The sequence below is a fragment of the Bombus affinis genome, chromosome 1, assembly GCF_024516045.1.
Source record: "Bombus affinis isolate iyBomAffi1 chromosome 1, iyBomAffi1.2, whole genome shotgun sequence".
Taxonomy (NCBI): domain Eukaryota; kingdom Metazoa; phylum Arthropoda; class Insecta; order Hymenoptera; family Apidae; genus Bombus; species Bombus affinis.
The window spans coordinates 4,361,215-4,387,540 of record NC_066344.1 but is presented as its reverse complement, the minus strand read 5'-3'; the positions used below and the strand labels follow the sequence as shown (position 1 = coordinate 4,387,540).

General features: G+C 35.2%; 1 protein-coding gene across 1 annotated transcript in view; it reads right to left on the bottom strand.

Moving 5' to 3' along the window:
* Window positions 1-26,326, bottom strand: part of LOC126920134 (UPF0489 protein C5orf22 homolog) — a 420,270-nt gene that overhangs the window by 133,295 nt on the left and 260,649 nt on the right. The window contains exon 3 of the mRNA XM_050730096.1: window positions 21,422-21,537. Coding sequence (XP_050586053.1) covers window positions 21,422-21,537 — 116 coding nt within the window. The remainder of the gene's footprint in view (window positions 1-21,421; window positions 21,538-26,326) is intronic.

Below are 26,326 nucleotides of genomic sequence, written 5' to 3'. Positions count from 1 at the left end.
GCCCCTAACGTGGATGATCTTAATTGCCATCGCTTATCGAACGTTGTACCTCGCGATCGACATAAAAATTCTCGATATTTGAGTAACATTGTATTGAAAGAAACTCATACTTACACGCGAGCAGGTGTCCTTCGTACAAGAAGATACAAAATTTCTCGATAAGATTAACAATTTAGCGGCGATATATATAAAGTATAATTAAAAGGCATATTAATAACGGTTTGATACTCCCCTGAAAGTCTTATTCGTTATCGTATCGATACATGCACCAAAATGCTTCGTAATCTATATTAATGAATTTCAATTTGCTACGTTGAATTTTGATTCTTTAATTTCGCAATGAGAAGCGTAGCAATATGTTTAACATATTATTCATTGTAGCATCGATATTGTTATCAAAATATTTTCTAATAGATGTTAGATTATTTTGATTAAAATTTTCATTTTGTTAAATGGGACTTTGATCTGTCAAATTCTAACGAACATAGAATATCAGTACTTTCATAGTAATGGAAGTTGTGATGAATATTAGTTAACGAAAATTGGAATTTCCAGATACGTCTTTGCCTTATAGCAGACACTGGTATCCAGGATATTAATTTTCCTAAATTGGATTTTGATTCTTCAAAATTTCAGAATTTAATTCTTCGAAATTCGCAACGAACGTGTCTTAGCTTCGCTATCTTACTTAAATATAATTAATCTTATTTTTTTTATTATTCCTTATCATTTATAGAAATTATCTTTCTTACTTTATCGTAAAACATATTTCATATACCAATGATATTCATACGTTCCTTTCTCTCTTGTTCCTAACTTCAAACCAAGATAAGAATGTTCTTTCTTATATTTACATCTCCAACCAACCTCGTGGCCCACCTACGCGAATTTCACATAAAAGGGTTTCATTCGTTAGCCTCTTCGCATAAGAAGATCAGTCTGTCTGCAAGGTTGTTTAAACATCGATCTACAATAATAGGACATCATTCTCTACATGATTTTACATCTGTTATCCCGGATGTAACACATTGTATCTAACTGCGACTATAAAGAATGATAAAAACTCTTGTGTTATTCATAACGAATGGTTTTTATATGGGTAAAAAAAAAAAGTACAGTGTAATTATTGATTAAATACGAACATGAATATTTCCCGCATTTATTCACCAGAGCATTTTTATGGACATTTGAAGAATTATTTATGAACAACATTCCGTACGTCGCGGTAATTTATACCTGTGTGCCTCATATTTCTTATATAAGGTGTCTATTATCTAAGCGTTTTCTGTCACACGGTGCTAGATTCTATGAACAGAACTAAGAAAAAAATGTCATACAAGTAAGAACTCGTAAATGTTTCATTAAAAAGAAAAAGATGAGAGTATGAAGAAAAAAATAACAGATCAGTTTCCTTACACAATATTAAACTCCACGGCGAATACGACGATTAAGACCATTTTCTTTGAGTTTCAAGATCATTACACACATACACGAACGACTAAAAATTTGGAATTTTCCCAGTTACACTCGTACTAAATCTCCTGTAGGTTTTTTCATTAATTTGCTATTAACGCTATAGATGAGTATAGCAAATTCTTTTATTTCAATAGATATGCTACGGGAGAGTTTTCTAATTCTTTTAATAGAATTTCGAGCTAATTTCTTAATTTAGATTCTATGGTACGCGTTGTAATAAAAAAAAAAAAATTATTATTACTCCTGAAGGATTTTAAAGCACTAAATTTAGCAAGCAAGAATTATTAACAGTACGAATATTAAAGATTCGTAATGTATTCATTGCAATAAAATGCCATTGACACGAAATTCATATCATAATAAATATACAACATTAGCATTCATTGAATTTAAAGGATATCAACAAGAAATTTGTGTTCTAATAAATATTCAACACTTTGAAGTGAAACATACCTAATCATCGTCAACCTGTTCCTACGCTTTAAAAACACAAGTCTAGTGGTGTGTTTGTTATTTCTTATCTTTGGTATAACATTCTAGTAAAGTATTTTATGAACCTACGCTTACAGTAGCGAACAAGCAAATGTTCGAGACATATGTAAATGAAATGAGAAATTTCATAATGTTACAAACGAAATTATACTCGATGAAAGCACCGAATAGACATATTACATATAAAAAAAATGAATAACCATCGTCGATTTGGTAAAAGATATTTCTACAGGGTTTATTAATATTAATATACTTACACAGCTAACAGTTTTACATTTTTGTTTGTTCGTCACAGAATATGTCACTTCCTTTTTCTTTTTTTACTCATAGAATAAACTAGCACCATTTGTTGAAAAAAAAAAAAACGTGGGACACCCTGTATTTACATTTTCTTTTAGGATATTCGAGACGTTGTTTCATCGGGAAACATAGTCGCGTAATAAAACGTAACATGACAATTACTAGATGTTTGCGATAGCCTGTTGAAGTGGCTGGACAGCCATTAACTTCTAAATTTTAGGTGTGGCCCCCAGATCGGTTGTTAGCAGTAAACGTAACGAGAGATCCTCTACCAAGATACGATGTGTTGAGTAAATACCGGTCGAGAGTGAAGCAAATGAGAGTGGTTACGAGAATATTACAAAATGAAATGTTTCCAAAATGACGTTCGCGTCATCATCATCGCAACCATGTTATTAGCCCTGCAATTAATTATTAAATAAGTTACAATGTTCAGGTTCGGAGTTTTTATCGCGTGTTTTCATTACGATATAATATTGAGTTTATTTCGTATATAATTAACACGTTCCAGCGATTATCTAAAGACGGCAGGGAAATCGCGAGACAATTTTGCTGGAAACGATCGTGTAAAAGTATAATTGTTCCCTTAATTTCGATGTTTGTTGAACTTTCATTATGTTATGATTATGTACAAATTGTATACCGTGAGAAATATTTGATAAGTGTACTCTGAAAACAGTTGGGGCTTATTAAAGGTAGCCGTGAAATTGGTGTGAAGTAAATTTGCTTCCTGAAATGGCTCGTTAAAGGCGCATGCCAAGAAGAAATTACTTTTTGAGAAATATTCAATTTTCGAAATATTTTATTTTGAATGGATAGCTGCATTATTTTTGATAGGTAAAACAGATTTCAGTCCATGTTCTATCTCATTGATAGTTAATAAAAATATTAATTTGCACGAATATCCGCGATCTATTTATTGTAATGTAATTCAATGTATAATACTTATAACAAATGAAACAACTGTTACTTCAATTCCATTTATTCTATCAAAGTATGAAATTACATAAAAACCCTCGATCTATTTATTCAAAAGCTGCTCACTTAAATCACTCACGTTAAAAAATTTAATCTTCAAAGTAAAAAAAAAAAAAAAAACACAACAAAGTTTCAAACTGGAAAGATAGCCTAAAAAGATGCACGAACTGGATACATCACGTATACTGTCAAAAGATCGCCATCGGCGAAAATGTTCGCACGGTATCGATCGTATCGATCGTCGATCATTATATGGCGTGATCAACGTGTGCTGGCTGAAAAGACAAACAGATCCGTAGCTACGTAGTTCGTGCATTCGAAATCGATTCGTTTTCGAAACGCATCTGCCTCTATGCCGATGTTGTTTGTGTAATTTTAATCGAATGATTACACAGCACGCGTCCAGATAAGAGGTTGCTGATTATCTGCCGGTGAAATTGCACTATGTTCCATCGAGAAGGAACGCAACCGGCAGTTAAGCCGTTTTCGCGAATTGGCAACGTCTTGTTATTTCGTGGCTATTTGATTTCTGGATTAAGGACCGACGATGATTAAAAATTTTGCCAGAGCTCGTAGATCAAATTTTTCTTGGAATCTCTGCCTCGATGAATCCTCGTTTAAAATTTATACGATCGATGGATATTCACATTTGTCGAGGGAATTAGATTGATATAGTAATATTAATTGCTTTGTACAAAGTCTTAGATGAAAAAGTGATAAGAGCAATAGGTACAGATAAAAGGAAAGAAAGAGCTTTTAACAATATATTTCGCTATATTAAATGTATATATTATAATATACTTGTATTAATATTTAATCCATTTCATTCTTGATAATAATTAAAATTTGTTATGGGCATAACTCAGTGAATTTTTAAGTTGCACAGAAACTATACTATGTTGAATGGAAACAGTTAAATTTAACATTTGTTAATATTTCAAATTGTTTACTCTGTAATTGTTTAATCTGCAAACGAACTTCATCGTGTTAAATATGATTTTTTAAAAATGATGCATGTGGAAGGTAATATTTAGCATAATTTATAGATATAATTTTAACATATATATATATACGATGCAGGCAATATCTATTGCTATTTTTTAAATACGTATAATTCGGTATGATGATATATTTATTTCAATAATCTTTAGTTGTCTACTATTATCAGCTATCTCATCTGTATCTTATTTTGTTCATATATTTTAATTGGCACATGTGATTCAGTAGAACGTAAATACTAAATGATGTATAACGACATACGTGTATTTGCATAGAAAAGGTGGAAAATCCCAGGCCCGGGTAAGGCGCTTTTTTTGTAATTCTATAATTTATACATAATCAGTTATATAATAACTTCTTTACTACGTATCGCATACATTATATCTTTATTACGCTATAATTTGCTAAACGACGCATGACACGAAGTAAAGGACAACTAACATAGGGAACACATTGTGCAAAGATAAATATAGAAAGATAGCAAGAACATTCTTTATCATTAATCGTAATCTTCCGTTTATATGCAACATATTACGAACCGAAGTAATTAAGCCCCTTGTAACACACAGGAAATTAAATTTGCCTATATACTGTCCATTCTCACATGCCATTTTAGTAAAATATTTTTTTAACTATTTCACTGCGTACCACATGTTACTACATCGATAATTTTCTATACCTAAATGACTGAATTTAGATTTTTAATTTTTAGAAGATTTCAATTTTTTTGAGATTTTTAAAAATTTTACGAATTTCTAAAAATATTAATCGCGAATTATCTTGGAATTATATTTCGAAGAACGACTCAGATATCTTAAAATAACTATTTAATTTGTCCTCAGTGTCTCTTATACTATACTCAAACATTTTTATGTTAATCAAATCCTTGGAATATTACAAGTCTATAAGTAAATTTTTTAGTACTGTCCCGATCTTTGCAAAATTTTATTTTGTACAATATTTCTGACAAGATTATTTTTTCTATAAACACATTTCTCTTCCAGCTACTATACACGTCAACTTAATTATATATAAATTTCTAACACCTAAGGGAAAAAATACTTATCTCCATTATCAACCTTAACTTCATTGAACACAATAGCACTTTACCTATCTATCATGTCGCTTACTCGCCTCAGTGTGCTATTAGTATAAATTACTATTAATTATGCTCTGTCTCAGTAGAAAATACAATCTTCAACACGATCGACAATTTTAACTTTCTAACAATAATTTCTAGCTGGTCTAGTTTTCACGATCTAACGGATCTTTATGGAGATCTTCGATCGATTCTTTAGAATCAGGAAACTTTATAACTTCCTGCTTAAGGAGGTAGAAATACATCTGCGATCTTTACGTTGAAGTTACGAACATCGGAACGTTAGTTCTCTACTTTGGAAGCAATCACGAGCTGTCTTACGAATGATTAAAGAAACGATAGCCGGTCATCGATAATATCTCACGATCAGGACCGCTTATAAAAGTCGATTTATACAATACAGGCAATCCTCGAATAACATGGCTAAATTGCTTCTGTGCGATAACAAATTTTACAGTGCTATAAACCTGACTGTATTTAAATAATTTATATCTATTTCGATACATATAATTATTCATAAATAATTCATATTACAATACATATAATTTATAATCTAGTATCTTTAAGAAACGCCTGATATTCTCAAGAATATTATCCTTTACTCTTGTGAAAAATCGAAAATTTATTGATATTGCCGGCTTGGAGTATGGTGGAAAAATATTAATATCGTCTTCCTTTTAAGAGACAAACGAGGAGATGCCATTCGCCTTCTAACAGTCTCCATAGAAAGATTTGTTGTACGCTAAAAGATTAGCTTCTTTGAACCATCTAATTTAAGAAATAAAATACAGTCGATATCTTCGTTGCTTTTTGAGGAAACATCTTGCAACATTATGTTACAGCCGTCTTGTACTTCGACAATAAACAAAATTTTATATGCACGAAGTCTCACTTCTTCAGAGGCTTCAGTAATTAATCCACCGGAGGCTTAACGAAAGTTGAACAGGCCTTTGTTTTTATTGTAAATCATGCCACGTTTTTTTTTTTCAAATTTACCGTACAGAGAAAACGAAAACATCCAATAAAACTTTTTTCCATGGATATGTAGGTACTTTGGAAACATTATGAGTAGGTTCGCTGTAGAAATAAAGGTCCGTAGCAGACAAATTGAATGGCGCGCGAGCACGCAACGAATGGAGATGTTCGTATATGCACGTGGGCGTGTATAAACGTTCGGTCAGTGAAATCGACGACGTGCAAACCTAGAGAACACGATGTTTAGAAATACCACACGAACAAACAGACGACGTACAGCAAAACGAAGAGTCCGAGCTGTTATCGAGGAAATGGAATATCTTGTGTGTAATATATTCGAATCGAAAACGTTTCTGAAAAGGCAACCAGTCGCTTTTGAAATTTACCACGGCGGAGTTTGCGAACGTTTAGAATGCCGTTTCGTAATATTTACGTTGGCAACGTGTGTAGAAGTCGTGGGCAATCCCGAGGAGGAGCAACGCGTAATTTAAGCAGGAGAAACATTGTTCTAGCTAGATAGCTGGATAAAAAATTCTGCATATTTTATGCATTCAATGCACCGCCAACGCGAAACATATTTGTCGTGCTGGCGACAAGTGTTTTCTTTCGCCTTCTCTCGATTGCTATGTCGATAAATATTCCGTTATTTTTGCGTCATCTTCGACACGGTGTATAGACGTTGGTAGCAGTCTTGGATATGGTATGGTGATCGAGCTAAGCGTGTTATCCTTTTGAATACATATGCAGGGTTGTTTCGTGTGAATTGACTATTTTAACGTTAGAAGTATCAGCGTTTTGTCTGATCTTCGTTATTTCTTCGAGGTAATCATCAGAGAAAGTAGTTGGTTATAATTTTAAATACATAGAGATTTACATATCTTTCTGAAATAAAAATGCTGCCAGTAATTGTATTTAGAGATAGAGAATAATATTTTTCAGGTTGTCAGAAGATCAATTTAACTCAAATGGTATGAGGTAGTATTAAGTAGCTTCATTATTGAAGCTGGTATAAAATGGTAATGCCAGAAAGTAATTCTTTATAATTTTATTAATTAATTTAATTAAAAAACGATAAATAGAAAGAAATTCGGTAGACGAGATATCGACAATGTCAATGTTTGTCGAAACTTTAGATAGAAGAAAAGTTAAATTATATATAAAGAATACAAAGAATATATTTCATAGGATACTATTCCAAAATAATTTGAAATTAAAGTTATTCGCATACTAATGTGATACAACTTTCAGTCTGTGAATATTTTTCTGCTGATACTTTTATACATTACGTTACAAACGGACATAGATTGTCTAAAGGAACTTAAACGAACACAAACGTGTGTAAAATATGATTATGATTTATTCGACATAACACGAATATTATCACACGCGATTGAGATCTCTTTTATTAAACGCCTCTTTTCTTCCACGTTATTCCAAAGCATTCGTGCCATTTCATTTAAGAAATCACATTTTTACATCAACCAACTAAACTATCGCCATACAATTTTCTTATATTTCCCTTATTAGAGAGCGTAATTTCTATCCAAACGCTTCTGACTATATCCAGTTATTCTAATCTCCGTACAAAACTGCTCACCTTAACGAGAAACTAAGAAGAGACTAAGAAGAGACTAAGAAGAGACTAAGAAGAGACTAAGAAGACGAAAAGTCGGAATATTCTTGTCGATACCAATTAACTGAAACGTCCAATTTAGCGCAGATTCTATTCGAAGCGATTCGCGATACAAACGGGAGAAACGAAAAAACGTAGGGTTTGCTCGGCGTGTCGTAAAAGGATCGACAGATCCTAGAGCATACGCGAGGAAGATTACGCGCGGCGTTCTTCACGATGCCTGCAACCCCTTCTCATTAGAAACTCGTAAAACTCTCGAACGCGGTGTGGTCGTAGATACGAGCGAAAAGGATGAGAAGGGAGACAAGAAAGAGAAAGAGAGGCAGAGAGAGGCAGAGTATACTTGACGAGAGAGATAGGAAACGTAGAGTGAAGAGGGAGACGAACGTGGAAACCAGTTTCTTGGGCGTTACTCGATCCAAGGAAGAACGATTTCTTTCCCACGTGGAAACGCCACGGATAAATATACCTGTGGCTCGAGCTCCTTTTATAGGTGTGCGCGATTAGTCACTGGGAATTCACGGGTGCACGTGTGCTTTCTTCTTCTATCGTGGCCTGTTCTGTTCGCCGCGAGTATTTTTAATTATTTCTTGATGGTCGCCGGACGTTGTTGCATTCGATATTAACAGCCCTGATAAATCACTGATGTTACCTTCTTTGGAATACGTTGATACGTTAATAGGAATTAAGAGAAGAATGATTTTTGTTTCCCGAGAGAGAGAGAAGATGAAATTTGTAGGAGTTGAAATTTCATTTGTGAACTAGATTTCTGAGAACGTACAGGTGAAACAATTGTTCGTGATCTTATGCAATCATAATTGACAAGGTACGTTGCTGGATTAATGAGAAATTGGTATTAGTTAAAGTAATTAGTAAAGTAACAGTAATAAGTGGTAATTGTAAAAATATATTACGTTGTCTATAGCTTATTTGTTTTCTTTAAACTTAATATGATTTTAAAAAGAAACACAGGGATTAGTTACTTGTTAAATTTTCTTAAACAATAGTAACACGACGCCTTTTATTTCATAGAAGTAAAACATGAAGATTAATCCACTACTAAATATCTACGATATGGTGAAAAAGATTTGATTCATTAATTGATTTTAAAATTCATCTAGATTTATCTTGGGTTCGTTCGTTTAATATGTAAAGAAATCTGTCTCGAAACAGCCTTTATATCAATAAAGTATCGTTTATATTCTTGCTAGGTCTTGCAAATTTTTATATCGAAAAAGGTGGGTTAATGTTACCGCCTGATTCTCGACATAAAAATTCACGATCATACACGATCGGTTTAAAACATTAACATTCTCATAACATCTTGCCAGTTGTACTCGAATAAGCCAATTCACTATAAGGAATACTAATTTTTCCATTTTTAAAATACATATTTATACACCTGTCACGTGAGATAATTTGGAATTTACGAGAGTAATGTATCTTTAGAACGACAGCCACCATTAGCATCTCAACGAAATATTCAAGAATAATGAGCTTCAATTTACTATTTTTACGAGATTCGGATGTACCATATTATTTCATAGCTTATGCAAATGCAAGAAGAAATGACGGAATAATAGTCATCGTGATTGCCTTGATAAGATTCATAGCGTAGAGCTACCTTTCATTCTCGTGTGAAAATTCCACGATCAGATGCACCTGTGGTTCGCGACCCCTTCTTAATTGCATACGAATAGCCGGACTATTTACATTATTACTTAGGTTTCCCGTTTTACAAGCGTTCTTTGCGATAGATCACTCCGCATAACGTTCTACCCGCTTTGAAACTGATACAACTTTCGATCATATTACGAAAAACGGTAAACGGTAGATTCATATCTCTTTTCAATTTGAAAATTTCTCAGCTTCTTAAAAGATATTTAGATAACATCTTGCTTTCGAGCTAAGTGAAATCGACTTGCATAAAATACAAGATTATTCTATCTTTTAGAAGTTCCTGTCATTGTTATTACCAACTTATATTACTACAGATATTATCAATTTACAATAAAGTTTATTTAAAGAGATGTAAATGTACACAGGTTCATGGAAATAATCGAATTCGAAGACATCTTTTTCTAGACACCTTTTGTGAACATATCGCTTCTGATATATCAAATATCTTGAAATTCCATTAATATCGTTATGAAATTCGACAATCGTTAAATTGGAAAAGTTTAAAGTTAATCTGAAAACAAAAATCACACATATTTAAACAGTCGATTATCCATTGTATTAATAAAACTCAATATTCAGAGAGACCATCTTTGTCACGTATATGTCTAAGATGGCTATTTATGTCGTACACTAATATTTTACTATATGTGCATATGTTTGCAATAAATATCTTGTAATCTCTTTGTACATTTTCAGATTGGTTTTAAATTTGACCAACATAATGATGACAGTTGCGTCTCATCTCGTACCTCGTATTAATGAAATATCATGTTTTATACAACACATAAGATACAGATGCAAAAGATTTCTATGGTGTGTTCAATACTTTTGTGAACCCATGTAGCTTCCTATTAAATAATCGGTATACCTCAAAATCATATTCTTCAGAAGAAATTCCGCAATAATTTTAGTCTACTTTGAGCAAAAACTGTACAGAAGAAAAGCAGCAACACAATTTAAATATTTCCATCATATTGCAAGCTCTTCAATTAAATTCAGCAATCTCAGCGGAACCAATTTTCCGAGAACAAAAACAGTCTGCTGGCGCAAACACAAACCATTTAAAGAGTGAACATCGCAATTCTTCCATCAACCAAAATCTAATTCCAGCGCGAAATACCTACGTGGACGAGTTGCATGGAACTGCAATAAAACATGCATAGCGGACCGGTAAATGGGGTCATCTGCCTCGCGATATTCACAGTGGCTGGCCTCTGCGCGTTTCCGTCGGCCAATTCAACGTCCATTCTTCTTCGACGTTTCCGTCGTAACGTAAAAAAGCGACGTAACAATAAAAAAAAAAAGGAAAAAGATGAAAAAAGAGTAACCTCGGTAGTGGGAGGAAGCGAAAGAAACAGAAGGCAAGAGGAGGAGACGTCAGGTTCGTTAACCCATCGCGTACACGGGGCATCCTTGCAGAAATGCAATTCGCCAGCTGACGATGCGCTTAACTGCAACGAAATGATCGTGATGCAGGAAGAAACACGAGAGAGAGAGAGAGAGAGAGAGAGAGAGAGAGAGAGAGAGAACAGAGGCGAAAAAAAAACAGGAACGAGAGAAAAGGAAATAAATAGCGGTCAAAGACGGTCAGGATAGAAATAGATATAGATTCTATCGGTATAGAAGCTATATAGATATAGATATAGAGAATAGGATGAAGGAAAGGGAGGAGCATCGATGCATTCGATTTTTAATTTCTAATTATTGCGTAATTACCCTGCACTCAGACCCTTCGGTCGTATCGTGTGTGCAGACCTTATGTCTCGATAGAAGCCCTTAGTTATGGGTTGCGATAATTGCCAATTTCCATCGGGTGTTCTTCTAGCTTCTATTAGCACTCGCGCGTGTGCTGTTCGTATCTAGTTCTCGTAACCTGTGCTCACAAAGCCATGGATGCGGCGTCGAATTTTTATGGTTCTACCGGAAAGTTGTTTCAGAGTGGTTACCCGGGTCTAATCGATTACACGTGCTTTCATTTCGCTGCTACGAATGGAGGAATGTCAGTTTTATCGGTTCGAATGGGCATTCGCGTTGCTTGAAACAAATGTAGATGTAGCTTCATTCAGTCGTAGCGAGGCTGCGATCTTTTTCTGGCATTTTTGAATTATGTATAGAGAACACGGAGTGTTTCGATGTTATAATGTTTAATGTTAGACGATAAAACTTGATTGCCGGCTAGTAAAAATGGAAGGGGAAAAGAATTGTAAATTTATAGACGGAGGAAGGAAGAGAGATGAGCGTGGCGCCTTCAGAAATCACGTAGCCCCAAGAGTAATTAGAGATTCAGCACGGCGGCAATCGAATGATAAAATCTGCATATCTTAGTCACGACCGTAGATACACGTTTATCATAGACAACTTTTATTTGTGCGTCATTAAACTGGTAGCTCCCACTGTACGTAACTAATTGCGTATACCATATCCGAGAGACGAAATTAACCGCGGACGGTTAAAGACCGAATAATAAATCAAGTTGGCCAATTATTAAGCCGAACATTTTCAGAGCGTGGAAAGTAAGCTTCAAGTATATTCCTGCGAGTTTAATTAAATAATTTATCATAGCCGCGCAACGCTATAGAAATTAAAAAGTCACGGGCTATAGAGAGCAAAAGTTACAATTTCTTATTTTCATTCTTGTATATTCTTGTGATGTGTTTAAACTACGTCGTGGAATACCAATTGTTTTTATCGAATTCTACCATAAGCAATTTTGTTAGATTTTACTTTACGATGATTACGGTCTGGTTTGTGAAATTAATACGTAAATATTATAAATTAGTATAGCAGAAATTATATAATAAATTCTAATCGTTCTTTAAGGCTTTAATATTATATCATAAATCATTCTTTAAGAAAATATATCAGATTTCGAACCTGAATATTTCTATCGAGCACAATATTATATAAGAAATCTTCAAAAATCTTTCATTTCAAAAATTCCTGTTCTAATTTCTAATAATTTTTCAATTATATCATTACATCGAACATCGATACAATCATTGAATATTATTTACAATGAATAATCCCTATACCAACACTTAATCGTACCAAAGATCCTGATTTAACATTTTGTTAACATTAATACTTCAAGGAACAATATACGTCGCCATTCAATGAATCGAGTGCTTCTTAATTTCTCAGAAAAAAAGGATTAATTTTATTCTCATTAATACAACGAAGAAAATATTTAACAATGTTTAGTACAAAGTAATTTTCAGCATATTTTTATTTACATTACTTTATTGAAACGATTAGATACTTACAAGATCAGTTAATTTATAGTGTCCGAAATGTATTAAAGCCTTAGTTTCTTATCTAGGGAGTTTGATTTAACCCTTCGTTAACTATTTTTGCGGAATGTACACTTACACTAAATATCTCATAGCTCCAACGTACATAAATATCATCAATCATGATAATCGAATCTCATAACACTGCTAATGAAACTTCAAAATATCCTATATAATACATATAATACACCGCTGGCCATAAGTATGAAGAGACTTACTCGCTATATCCATTGGAGAACCGAAACAAAATTTATTTTTTATTTAGTATTACTTGATGCTATAAGGCACACATAATGTAAATAAAATAGCTAGGAATTTATGTACATTTATAACAAGATATCTAGAAATTTATAGTAATAAGATACTTAGCTTTATAACAAGATATCTGGGAAATAAAAGCGATAAAAAGTATTCAATTTGTATTAAATATCAGGAGGTGTTCTAATATGTACTTATAGCCAGCAGTGTAATATTCATAATAGGTTTTTACACCACGTTCGAATATATTTGTGATCTACCTGAATTGCTATATACATATATCCCTACACCGTGCCACAACATCCTCAATAATTTCTTCCAACTATTAACCAACCTCCTCTCCATTTACCCCCACATCGAACCCAATTAAACCAAGCTGAACCTCGATGTGAGCGTCGCTTAATCCGAGACGGGCGCAAATCATCGGGATCGCAGTCGGTGCAGGCAATATCCACTTTGTAATCCGTGCACAGGCCGGCCGTACTGTGCACGGATGCACGAGGAATCGCAGGTAGATGCACACCGGCAGCCCGGATTCCTAGGTGTGCGCATCTCCACGGTGCGCTCATGCTGCACATGCAACACGAGACTATCTGATTCCACGGCGGAAGTCCTGTTCTTGCTCAATAACCTAGGCGATCCGCGGAGAATAATAATTGTTCCAGAGGGGTCCTGGTCTCTCTCTCTCTCTCTCTCTCTCTCTCTTTTTCTCTATCTCTATCTCTATCTATCTAGCTATTTATCTTTCTCTCCGTGTGTAGAAATACAGCAGGTGGAAAATGCTGGTCGCGGCAACTCGTCTCTGGATTTGTGGCCATCGTCGTCGTCGCTCTTGTTGTTTGCCAGATACGAAATGAAATTCCTTGATATTTGCGCGCGATGGGGTTGCTGGCGATTTACCCGGGGAAAATTCAAATCGGTTTTGTTACGATGAACGCGGAATACGTGAAACGAATCCGACGATCCTTATCACGGACGCGGGAATTATCATAATTGTAATTGACGTCGAGTCGGTGAACGGCATTCGATTCTTTGTAGTTTAATCAGAGACTAAGGGGAACCACGCCAGGTCTTTTAATAATTTTGCTTTATTGACCAGAAACAGAGGAGGTTTAATGAATTGCTCGAGATGCTCGTGTAGCAGTGCATTCCTCTGATATAAAATAAACTACATCGTATTTTAATTTCATTAAAATCCTTGTCACCGATCGTCGAAACTGATAAACTTAATATGAAACGATCTAGTAATTAATATACAATTTTATGTTACAAAGTTGTCTGTAGATTTTGCAGATAAACCTGTGTTTTTTATCTTCTCGAAAATTTTCAAGATATGACTCGTAGTACTAATTGCAACTTTATAAATAGTAAAATATTACATGCTTTAATAACTGTACCTTTGGCTTTGCCAATTTATCAGGTAGTTTCATGAGATTTACACCCTTGGACAGATAATCTTCGTTCCGATTATGTCATATTAAAATTCACCTGTTTAATCGGAATGTGACATTAACATCAGAAACTCAACAAAGATCAACTTGTCGTGTCTTCCTTCTGTAATCTTCGTATGCAAAGCATCTTATAATCCATTACAAGATCTGTAATTAAGCTTGCAAAAAAAGTCAAAGGCAATTCGGTTTTATCTTCGATTGCACATCTCTTTCGTGGAATTTGAACTGAAAGTAGATTCTCATGTTCGATGTAATGATTCTCGTGATTCATTTAATCGGAAAAATGACAGATAGTCACAACGCCTTCGGATGGTTCATAATTTTTGGAAACCGATTCGTAACAGCTCCAGATGGATGGCCGATAATCGAAATGGGATAATAAATATCTTTCAAATTATCCGATCGGTCGCAGGTGTATTACAGGTGCAATACCTGTCGCCAGGAATGACCATGCATATGGGGCAGGTGATCTTCTCGAAGAAAAGTTCCCTCAGTGATCTAGAATCGATCTTGATGAGTTCTTCACGGGCTAATGCATCGATAACGAGCACCGACGCCTTAAATTTCGTTGTAGTCGTCGTTTCGACTTCGATTATCCAATCGTCATCTCCCTCTTCCTCTTTAACACCCTTTGAGTCCGTAAGGATTCTCACGATTAGCTACGCACGAGTTGTCATATTTTACTAAAATATTATGTTACGTTGTTCCAAAACAATTTAGATAAAGGGAGGATTGACCCTTTTTGGTAACTGGAATTTCAAATTCAAAATTTCTGTTATGTCCGTGATGGGTCACCTGCTGTTGTGAAATACGATTGTTATAATTTTCTAGGTTGTGATAGCTGACTGCTTTCTGTATATTTAACTTGAAGAATATAAAAGAAGAATACGATAAGTAATATCTCTCTTATTTTTGGTAGGAAAGCAATTTTAAAATTCAATATGTAGTTGTATGCATTACCAAAATTTTCTTTTTATTTGTTTTTGAAGGGGGAAAGTTATTGCTCCAACCTCTTTGTAATTTTAAAAATATTACTTGGCATAGTATTAAAATATTGAAGCCAGTTGCAACTATGCTTTTTGCAAAACTTCATCAACTTAAAAGCTATTTTTAAGAGGTTCGCTTATATATATATATGTATATATATGTGGATCTAATGGGTTGCTTTCATTTCTTCTTTCTAGAAAGAATTTCTATAAAATACTTCCATTTCTACTTGTATTATTAGAAACACATATATTACCAGCAGTCTGCATATCTTCATACATTCACGAGAAATTTAAAAATGCAAAATTGCACGTAATACGCGGAATAAAACATCCTAAACACGTAAACCATTCAAAATATAGTATTCGTCACAATCTTCAGTGGGTGAAACAAATCTCTACATAGATTCTATTGCTTTAACTATGTTCAGAAAAACGTGAATCGCCATAAGCACAACCATACTAAAATACTCTGCGCTTTTCGATAACTCTGATTGTCGATTCTTCGGGTTTCAACCGCGTTATTAGTGCGTTGCACTTTGTGAAGTGAAGTGGAATTCGCAAAACGTCGAAACAAAGAATCAGGAATATGTCATCTAATCATCGTGAAAGTATAAAATCTAAAATTCTTCCAATTCATAACGATCTTTTCTCCAAACACCCTTCCTAGTTTCACACGCGACTTTCACTCTCGTTTTAAAGTTCCACCGTTGAATACTCGAAATTCTGCAACTTTCTCCAGCGCGCATTTAAAACCTGTCTCTAATCGCAACAAGGTAGAGATTTCGAGAAAAAGTTGGTAATGGAAGACGGAAGTGAAACGGGACGAAACAGAGGCGGCGACGGACGGCGCTAATTATCGATCATTATGCGCGCTGTGGGCGGGTAATTGGGATTTATGTTCTCCACGATAATCCACGAGTAATATGGAAGAGAGGGTGAAGGAGTAAAGGCGAACGAGGGCGGCGAAAGTCCGACTTAATGTACCATAGGTTTCGTTTAATTGTTATTTACGTGAAACGATCACGCTATTCTCGGGATCGAAAGGTGGCAGGAGTGCAGAACAAGTGGAACAGATAGAGATAGGCAGGTAGGCACATTGTTGAGAGAAAAGGAGAAAGAGAGAGAAAGGGAAACTGGCTGATTTACTGAACTAATTCGCGACAATTATCAGGTGGAAGAAATAGTAGCCCGAATCACGCGGATCTGTAAATCTTTCGAATGCCTCTCGCGACTCATGTAATTCGACTGTGTGTGCACGCACACAAGGAAGATTTCGTTGATATCGCAGAAAATAACGAACAAGGATTTTTATTTTTTATGACAGGATTACTTACGAGAAGAAATTATTTTGATGCGTGTGGTAGATAGTGAGTTGGATATTTCTACATTTACTTTATCCTTTTAACTATTTCCGCGTTTCTTACGTCTTGCGCGCGGCAATGGTTGCAATTTATTATAATAAGAGGAGAGGATGTAGCTGTTGTGTTGTTGGTGCGAGACAAGATGATAAATGGAGAAATGGAAAGACGTGATTTTGACGATTTTTTAGGTTATGAATGTGTTTAGCGATCTTTAAAGATTGTTACGTGAGCGTGGAAGATCACGTACAGAAGAATATAAATGGAAAGAGACTCTTAAGTATTTATTACTCGACATACTGCAATGTAAGCACAATGCAATATGTCAACAGGAGATCTTTAAATAATTTTTCATTAGAAACTTACGTACAAGTCAGGGTACTGTCGAATACATAATAAAATATTCAATATTTCTAATATTTTTAGAATGCACTTTGATAAAAAAAAAAGGATACATTTTAAGGATTGATTTCAAATTGATATTTAAGAATACATATATGTAGATTTGTTATAAGGATTTATCAAGCCTAGTGTGAAGTTCTTCTTCCTAATATATTTACAATACACATTATCAATTTACGTTATCAACACAAGATTTAGAATCAGTACAGATTATAAGAAATAAGCTATAGAAAATCCTGCAAAAATATCAATTGTATTGTCGATTAATAATGCCGATAATGTCAATAAACATCGAACAGCATTAAGTTTCAATTTTTTTCTGATATCAAAGTTAATACATAATATTTCCAAAATAAATTAAAATTAAGGAAGAGGTCACAGTCATCGATTCCGATAAAATTGTATTTGTCGAATCTAGAGCAAAAATAAGCCATATTCTTTTTTTTAAAACCCATTTACTTTTAAAAGTCTCTTAGCATAAAGAATTTTTAGACGTGTTTGATAACAATTTTCAATGTGTAAAACACATCGTGGAAAACAAACCCAACTTTTACATAATTATCTTTATCACTTCTTAAATTATTACATGATTGTAGAAATGGGAAGACTTCATTATCTGTATTCCAAAGAAAATTCAAGGGTACAACACACGAGTTGCCCCACCATATCAGAAAGTATTTTATAGCAATTCTCGTCTCATCAAATTACAAAACAGCAAACAGATAAAAGAACGAACGTCTGATACAATGAATTCGCATCGTTTATACGGAGCGTCTGTACCTTACGCTTTTTTCCGGTTGCCGTGTCGTCGTCAGACGAAATGCCGGAAGTTTCGATACCGGCTATTCGCCGGTGTAAAAGCCACGACAACACCGAGCAATCCACCGGGCAATAAAATCGGCGACAAGCAGTGAATTCGTGACACGACGACCATAAAGGGATTTATGCGCACGTTCGAAAAGTACGGGCGACGAGGTCGTCGACTACACGGCCACGACCACGGACAAGAAGAAGATACGATAGCAAACGATAATGATAGCTAGTCTCCTGTTACTCTTGCCCTCGAGTTTCATCATAGAATCTTGCAAAAGTCTCTACAAGCATAAATTTTGTCATAAATAAGCATTGCACTTCGTGAATGTGTCCCGTTTATAATCTGGAAAAATCCTCAAAATCACGTCTTTTCATTTCTCTACTCGTTACGCAAGTAGATACAGACGATAATTACGAACCTGATAATGGTTGAGCCAACTAAGCCAACCGATCACGATATTTGCGATGTAGAAGGAATATTAAACGTTTCTCGAGAATATTTATGAATTGAAATTATCTCGACTAGAAGTTGCTTGTTCCGTTTAAACGATTAACAGGAGTACAAGTCGAGTGTGGCTATATGGCGAAATACGGTATGACGTTTTATGGCTTCTAGGAGCCTGACTGAGGAATATTGTTCCCGGGAAGTGGTCCTGGATGTGGTTCGTGGTTGGGAGAATGTAGAGAGAGTTGGAGATTTTTGTGTTAGAGTGTGGAAGGAATTATGATGCAGGTTATGACGAAGTTGGTGTGCCTTTGGTATATTTCGATGTTTCCAGTATAGAACGATCGATGGAAAATGTAGTTATGTGCGAATGAATTTTTATCGTTCGAAGAATGAAAGGAAATTTTAGTTGATCTTTTGGGGACATCGATAAGCTCAGATTCTTACGAGATACTTTATTTAAGGCACTATTCGTAAAGCCAAACATATTTCTCTCTTTCTTTATCATCAGTATCAAAATTCTAAGAAACTTTTAACAAAGATTATATAGAAAAAAAATCAATTCTAATTCTTCTTTATACGCAACAATAATAACAACAATAACGATCTTTATAATCTAAATCGAACATAAATCAAGAATTTACAAACTTACAGACTAACAATAAATACAGATTAATAACTTTGGCAATTCACTAAGTACCGTTGTTATATTTGTAACGTGAAACAATCGATTATCAGATGTTTTCAAATGTTTCAAAGAAATTCGAATATTTGAAATAAAAAGATTGGATGAAATTCAACTGCAAACCTAACCATCCCCTATATTCTCCATATTGGAGACACAAGCAACAGTAATAGAGGAAACAAACGCGAGAAGAACACTGACACATCGCGCGTTATCGAGAGACAGAGGAACGGCATCCTTTCGAAAATGAAAGAATCCCGATGGCTTTTTTCCTGCTTTTGTTCCGCGCATCGATTCCGTCGAGCATTCGTATCCCGACAACTATTTTACAAACCACCATTGAAACAGTACTGTGTGGATCTACGCTCTCTGTGTGGATGTGTACGTGTTTAAGATCCGGTATCGAGAGGGATGACGAGAGAGCGAAGAGAGAAAGGAAAAGGGACTGATGCAGTACGCTGGAAGGATCAGAAAGCCAAAGATCCCGAAGACAGGCACAAAGGGCAGACACGGCAAAGAAATTGCATCGCACGCTAAATCTCGGACGTCAATGCAACCGCCTAATCAATCTTCAATCGACACGATTGATTCTCTCCCCTTTCAACCGGCGACTACTTGATCTCGACGCCTCTCTTCGTCGACGACCTCTACCATCTCGACGTCCCCCGGAAGCTGCACCTCTCTGCTCTTAATGCACGCTCGTGTAATGCTCGTCGATAATGACAGGAAGGAGCGTGAGTGGCAAAAAATATGCAGATAAAGTCTTTACAGTGAAGACTTGTTTGATAGATTTTTATAAACTTTTAAATTCTTAATAGAATTCTGGTTTGACATGCGGATAAATATAGAGCATTTCACAGAACTGGTTTAGTGATATCTTTAGGAATGGTTACGCGTACAAAAGAATCTTATGGAACAATATATGGATAAAGAGTACTTTTAGATGTGAAGATGTGTCTGATGAATTTTGTTTGGCTTTCAAATGATGGATGTAATTTTAGTTTGACATACAGACAAATATAAAGTATTTCGCAGTACTTGTCTAGCGATAATTAAATTTAAAATTGTTGTACGTATAAAAGAATATTGCAAGGCGATATCAAATATTGTTGAGAGGAATATACGCAGTGGAAGTGTTCTTCTAAACCTTCTGACGAATTTGGTTTAGATTTTTATCACAACTTTGCAACAACTACTTTCTTATACGAGTATTATAGTGTGTAGTATAAATACAATTTATTCGCGATAAGATAAGGACTTTTAATGGGCAACAAATATTAACTAAATCTTTCAGCATATCGCCGTGATGAATAGAAAGTCGAAATTCGAGAAAGGATTAGATATCAGAAAAGAAATATAATGAAAAATTATACTCCTCAAACATTACAACGCGAGGAAAGGACTTTGATAATAATTCATTGAAAAAGAATTTTTTGTCTAGCGGTATCGATTTCTAATGACCTTTAAGAAGCCTTTTTTTTGTTACGAATTGAATTATATTTTTTAAATTGTTTCATACCTATACGTATATTTTATATTGTTACTTCTTCTCGTTTAAAGTCCTTCTTACACTTAATATAACAATGTGCAACTATATTCAAAATAGCCATATCTCTCTTTCATTGATCCTTGAAAGCATCTTTTTGATCCATGCAGCAAAATACAAAATCATTTAATTCTGCGTTGTCCAATAAAGTCGTTCGTGGTAGCAAATTGAAATTTCACGCGATTCAGTCTCTCGAGCCTATCGATATATTCTACACATACTCGAATGCAAAGAAAAAGAAAAAATCGAAGAAATTCTTTTCTCTTTTCAATAAGTCACAGGGCACGGTAGCAATTCCTGGGCGATTTGACGTGAAATGGTTCGCGCCTGTTCGTCGTCGATCAGCAATTGAGCAAACAGCGAGTGTTAATAAAACGCGTCGAACGCAGCCAATCCGATTACGGGCTTGAAATGTTCACGTATCGAGGCATTCGTCGCCCGGCTCGAAACTCATTTTAATCCCGTTACCGGCCGCGTGATTTACGAGCTCTCCATGTAAATTGCCTCATTCTCGAATGTCTAATAAAACGTAGAAAAATCGTGCAAACTCACCGCGCCGATTTCTCGCCCTCGTAACCCTGCAGGCTCCTGTGTTCATCCAAATAGTCGAAGAGGTTTTCCAACTCGGTGAGCTGTTCGTTCCTCGCAGCGGTCGTCTCCTTCAGGATCTGCAAGAGAAAGGGGGAACCGGTCGTCAGGACACGTGGTTACGATTCATGGTTAACCGGTTAATTCGATGTAAAAAGGATTGATAGGCGCCACGAGTTATTGTCTCGAACGGTGACTGGCTGAGTGTCTATTCGTGAAAAGTTTTAAGAAATTGAATATCTTGTTCCGAATAGAGAGGCAAGAAGGCGTGGAAGCGAAAGGAATCGTTAAAAGAAAATATAAATATAGTATGGAATTGTACTGTTGGGATGTTTATCGTGACCTTTTACTATAACCTATCACCTTTATTTTCTTCGTGAATATCGTTATTTTGTAATAATTTCTTATAGTTTCGAGCTTTGGATATTGATGTCAATTAATATTTTTCTATTGGAGGTATCAAGGGAATTATTTAAATTCTTCTTGACTTTCAAAATTAAAACTATAGTATAAATATCTTTTAGTATCTCTTCACGTGTAATAATAAAGGAATATATCTCGACGAACTTTTACCGATTAATTTAATTGGTTAACTGATACAATACTTTCTTACTAGATACAATAATTTCTTTACTTATGGCTCTCCTAATTTTCAACCTACTCGTTCCATTTCTGTTACAATTAAACTATATAATACATGAATTTGGAAGAACCAACACTGATTTGATTTTATTAACATCTAATTTCATGGTCGCCGACATTTTTAGTTAAAAGATGATCCAGTTAATGGGCTGAAAACTTCTTGATGAAAATCAATCTCAGACAGCCAAGCTAGTTATTAGGACTATCATCCTTGTTTAAACATACGGATATTCAAATTGCAGATTCATCTACATCTCGTTCTACCATTTCAAGTATCTTCACGTTTCATTTCCATCACTGTCTCCTCTCTTGCGATTTCTGCACAAATTGTACGTAAAACGCAGAAAGTAACGGATAGCTTCCTATAAGAGTTCGCGTAAAGACAGCATAAATTTGCAGCGCGTCGCGACGATGGCATACGTTATACACATATGCCATGCATAAAAATGGTATCCATGATACGCCGACGTGATTTACATAAATATAGTACTCCTGCCTTCCATTACGTCACTACGACGACATAAGGAATCTCTCTTTTCCGACGAGTTCTCCGGAAGCCACAAGTGCGTGGAACGGAAAAAAATCGACGTCAGAACTGTATCGTCAACGATAGGAATAAATTCAAGGATTCACGCGTAACGCATCGATGAAGCGTGTCCTTCGATCTCCATATTTTTCTACATTTTTTCCACCGATCAATGCGATTTTCTTTTTTTTTTTTTTTTTTTTTTCACCTCCAGTTCGATTTCCCTCGCCGAGTAATTACACAATATATTGACGTCATTACGCGTTCGATAAGTTACGTGATATTTAATACTTGACTTTGATAAATTAGCGAATTTTATCTCTCTTTGATCGCGATGAATTATTAATTTTGTTTTTCATTCTTATCTTTTCACAAAACGGCGCGTATGTGTAATATGTATCGTTCTGGAAAATCACACGGGATGTGACGAGGAGAATAAGAAATAAACGTTTTCTACATTGGGCAGATCTTTTTAAATAGAACCTGTATTGTTGACGTCATCTTTTAAAATCGATGGATGAAAAGTTGCCTCGGATGACAATATGTAATGAATTAGCCTGCGTGTTCTCTATCTTCCTTTCTATCTAATCTACATAAAATAGACGTTACAATCCGACATGTGCTAATGTACACTTCGTCGATCGTGTGAAAGAGACCAATGCTATTTCCTTGACCCTTACATTCTAGAACATGAATTTCTTCTCTCTGGCCTTAAATTCCAAACTAAATGAACTTCGGAAGAAAATCTTATTGTGAGCGATTATAATCAAATATTACAAACATTTTCCTTCGTAAAGAATTCAACGAGCTACAATAAAATTTTCATAGTAAGCTCGTCTCAAATCATAGTCAATGGTACGGATGTTTGTATAGTTGATACCAACGAGTTTAAAATTCGTTGAAAAAAAGAAAATATCTTATTACCTATTTTTGGTGGAAAGAAATATACAGCATTGCTAATTGAGTTTAATGATACAACACGGTAAATTAAGGACAGTTTTTCTGCTTTCTCTTATATTATCCAAACTTCAGAGAAATATTTCATTTGCACGAATCTGATACGTGTTTATTTATTTCTTCCTCAATCAAAATTATCCGGCGCCGCAATAATTGAGACACATCGTACGAGACTTTCACAAACCAAACTGATTAACTTTTTATTCATTTCTTAATTTCGTTACATGCGTACACGATTAACATTCGATTCTCAAGAAACAAACGATATACTTCCGTAAGATGACATAAATAATGGTGAATTCAAGGTGAATTTAACTAACGATCATCTTTTTCATACTTTTCAATTCGACAATTTATCCATCGAGAACGTGGCCTGCGAACGTGCGAACGCTGCCTATGAACAGCCTGACAACGTGCGAACGTTGTCTGCGAACGTGGCCAGCGAATTTTGATTTTTGTCCCAAATCCTCAATGAAATGCCGCACTGTGGAACGCTTGGTAAAACGAAAGAAGCAGAGCAAAGAGAGATAGAAACGGTAGCGATGGTACGGGGTTCGCGACAAAGCGGGGCATGGGGTAGGAAAAAATATCGAAGGTAGCGTCCCTCGAAAATAAAATCGGTTTTCCGATAACTGGTTATTTGCTCGCACAAGTGGCTCGCTGACTGGGCGAGCACATCGGAAGCGGTTTTCGCGTGTAATATTATCGAGTTATCGGCGGCAGAGGGGGGCATTGATCGGCTGCCGGAGGGACAGGGAGGAGAGGAAAGAGACGGGTGGAGGAGACAGCCAGAGAGGGTGGAGGAGGTGGAGTAGGTGGATGCGGAGGAATAGGGTGGGTGGAGAGGGCTAGGCGAGCGTGCACTGCACGAGCACAATATATCCGCGTGATTACAATATGTCGGGGCTCGAGAGACCAATATCAACCTGAAGTCGGCTCAGCCAATGCTAATAATCCCTATTGTTGGTGCCTCCACTCGACTGCCTCTCGCGATCGGATACATCTTGTTTCGAAATTTCGAATTGCCTCGTCGTTGCGTCCACCTACCGATCTTCTCTATCTTCCCGCGAGCGTCCTCCACTCTGTATCGTGGAATTTTTTTCCACGCAACGTTTTGCATCGAGGATCGCTGCTGAAATTGTTTGACGTGGGCTTGAGATAGTTGTTTTGTGGAGTATTAAATAGTTTCCTTTTGAAAAGTGGGTGTCGTTGGAGGAAAGTTTGAAGGTTTAAAGTTTCCAGGCTGGATTTTGTCAAGTCGATAATCATTTTGTGGATCTTCTAAAGTATTAAAGTAGCATTCCCATTCGAAAGAGTTTAATAATTAAATACATATCAAGTATACCAGTCGAGAGTACATTAAATATAGCAACTTTGGTTTTAAATAAATGATGGAGGATAAAACATTTATGTATTTACGTATTATCGTACATCAATATTTCTCAACTACTTTAAAATAAAACAATAGAACAAGCTTACTACAGAACGATTTTATCAGAAAATTATGACAAAGTATTTCGTATGAAAGATGAAAATTAATTCTTCCCATAAATACGTTGCACATTTGATCTCAGGTGTCAAGTAACCACTTGAACTTTGATAAAATGTGTAATAATGTAACGGTTGGAATTAATATCAATAGTTAGTGTAACAATCGAGCAGCAAATTGCAACAATTTTCTTATAATCAGACAAGCGATCGTTGAACAGAGATTACATTAATTGAGCAATCCGTTTGTTACATTGCAGTGCGTGCTGTTAAAAGACGGGCCATAATGGTGGTCAGGTATAAACGACGAAAGAAACGAGACTTGTCCTCGACGTTTATCCCTGGCGTCGGCAAGCCAGGCCTCCTTTCACACGTCCCACACGAAAGACGACGAAGCTCGATCTCTTTCAAAACAATTACGCATTCTTCAACGCCAGTTCTCCCACGTCGACATTATCGTCTTGCTGCAATGTTCTCTCCGGGCTTGCCTACACTATTTTCAGAAAAGACCACGGAAGGCTCGACGTTTACTGCTCATCATTCTTACCGAATTGTTTGTCAAGAAACAGATCCCTTTGTTGTTAAATTACTTTAATTCGATGACCTTTTAGAATCTTTATTCGGAGTAATTTTATTGTTATGAGGTCTCCATAAATACACTTTCAGTACTTTTGTAGTGATAGTAATTTCTATTAATAACGAGTCTTTTGTCTGTTTCAGATTTTGAAAGGAAAATGTAGAACTCCTCGTGCAGATGTTACAGCAATGTAAGTATAAACTATGTGTAATATTATTATGAAATTTTTATAAAGATATTATTAAAAACAAGTATTAAATATTAAAATATTGTTGTTATTAACATAATTAAATACTATTATACAATGTACAATAGTAGTTGCATGAAAGGTATGAACACGAAGTTTTATGTTTAGATCACAAATTCTCATTTTTTTAATAAACATAAAGACGTATATTGTTTTAACAAAATTTCTAGCAGAACATCCTCAATGTCCTCAAACTTAAGAAATTTATTAACGAAAGAAGAATACGATTGAGTCAAAAATGATCGGTGATTTAATTATTAATTGTATCATAAAAAGAATATAAACTGAATTCTATCTTATACGAAGATTAATAATACTATTTTCCACATAGTCTGTATCTTATCAAGAAACGATAATTATAATACAATCAATTTCACCAACGCACTGGCACAAAACGCAAATATAATTCATACTATATTCCACCGAAGTAGT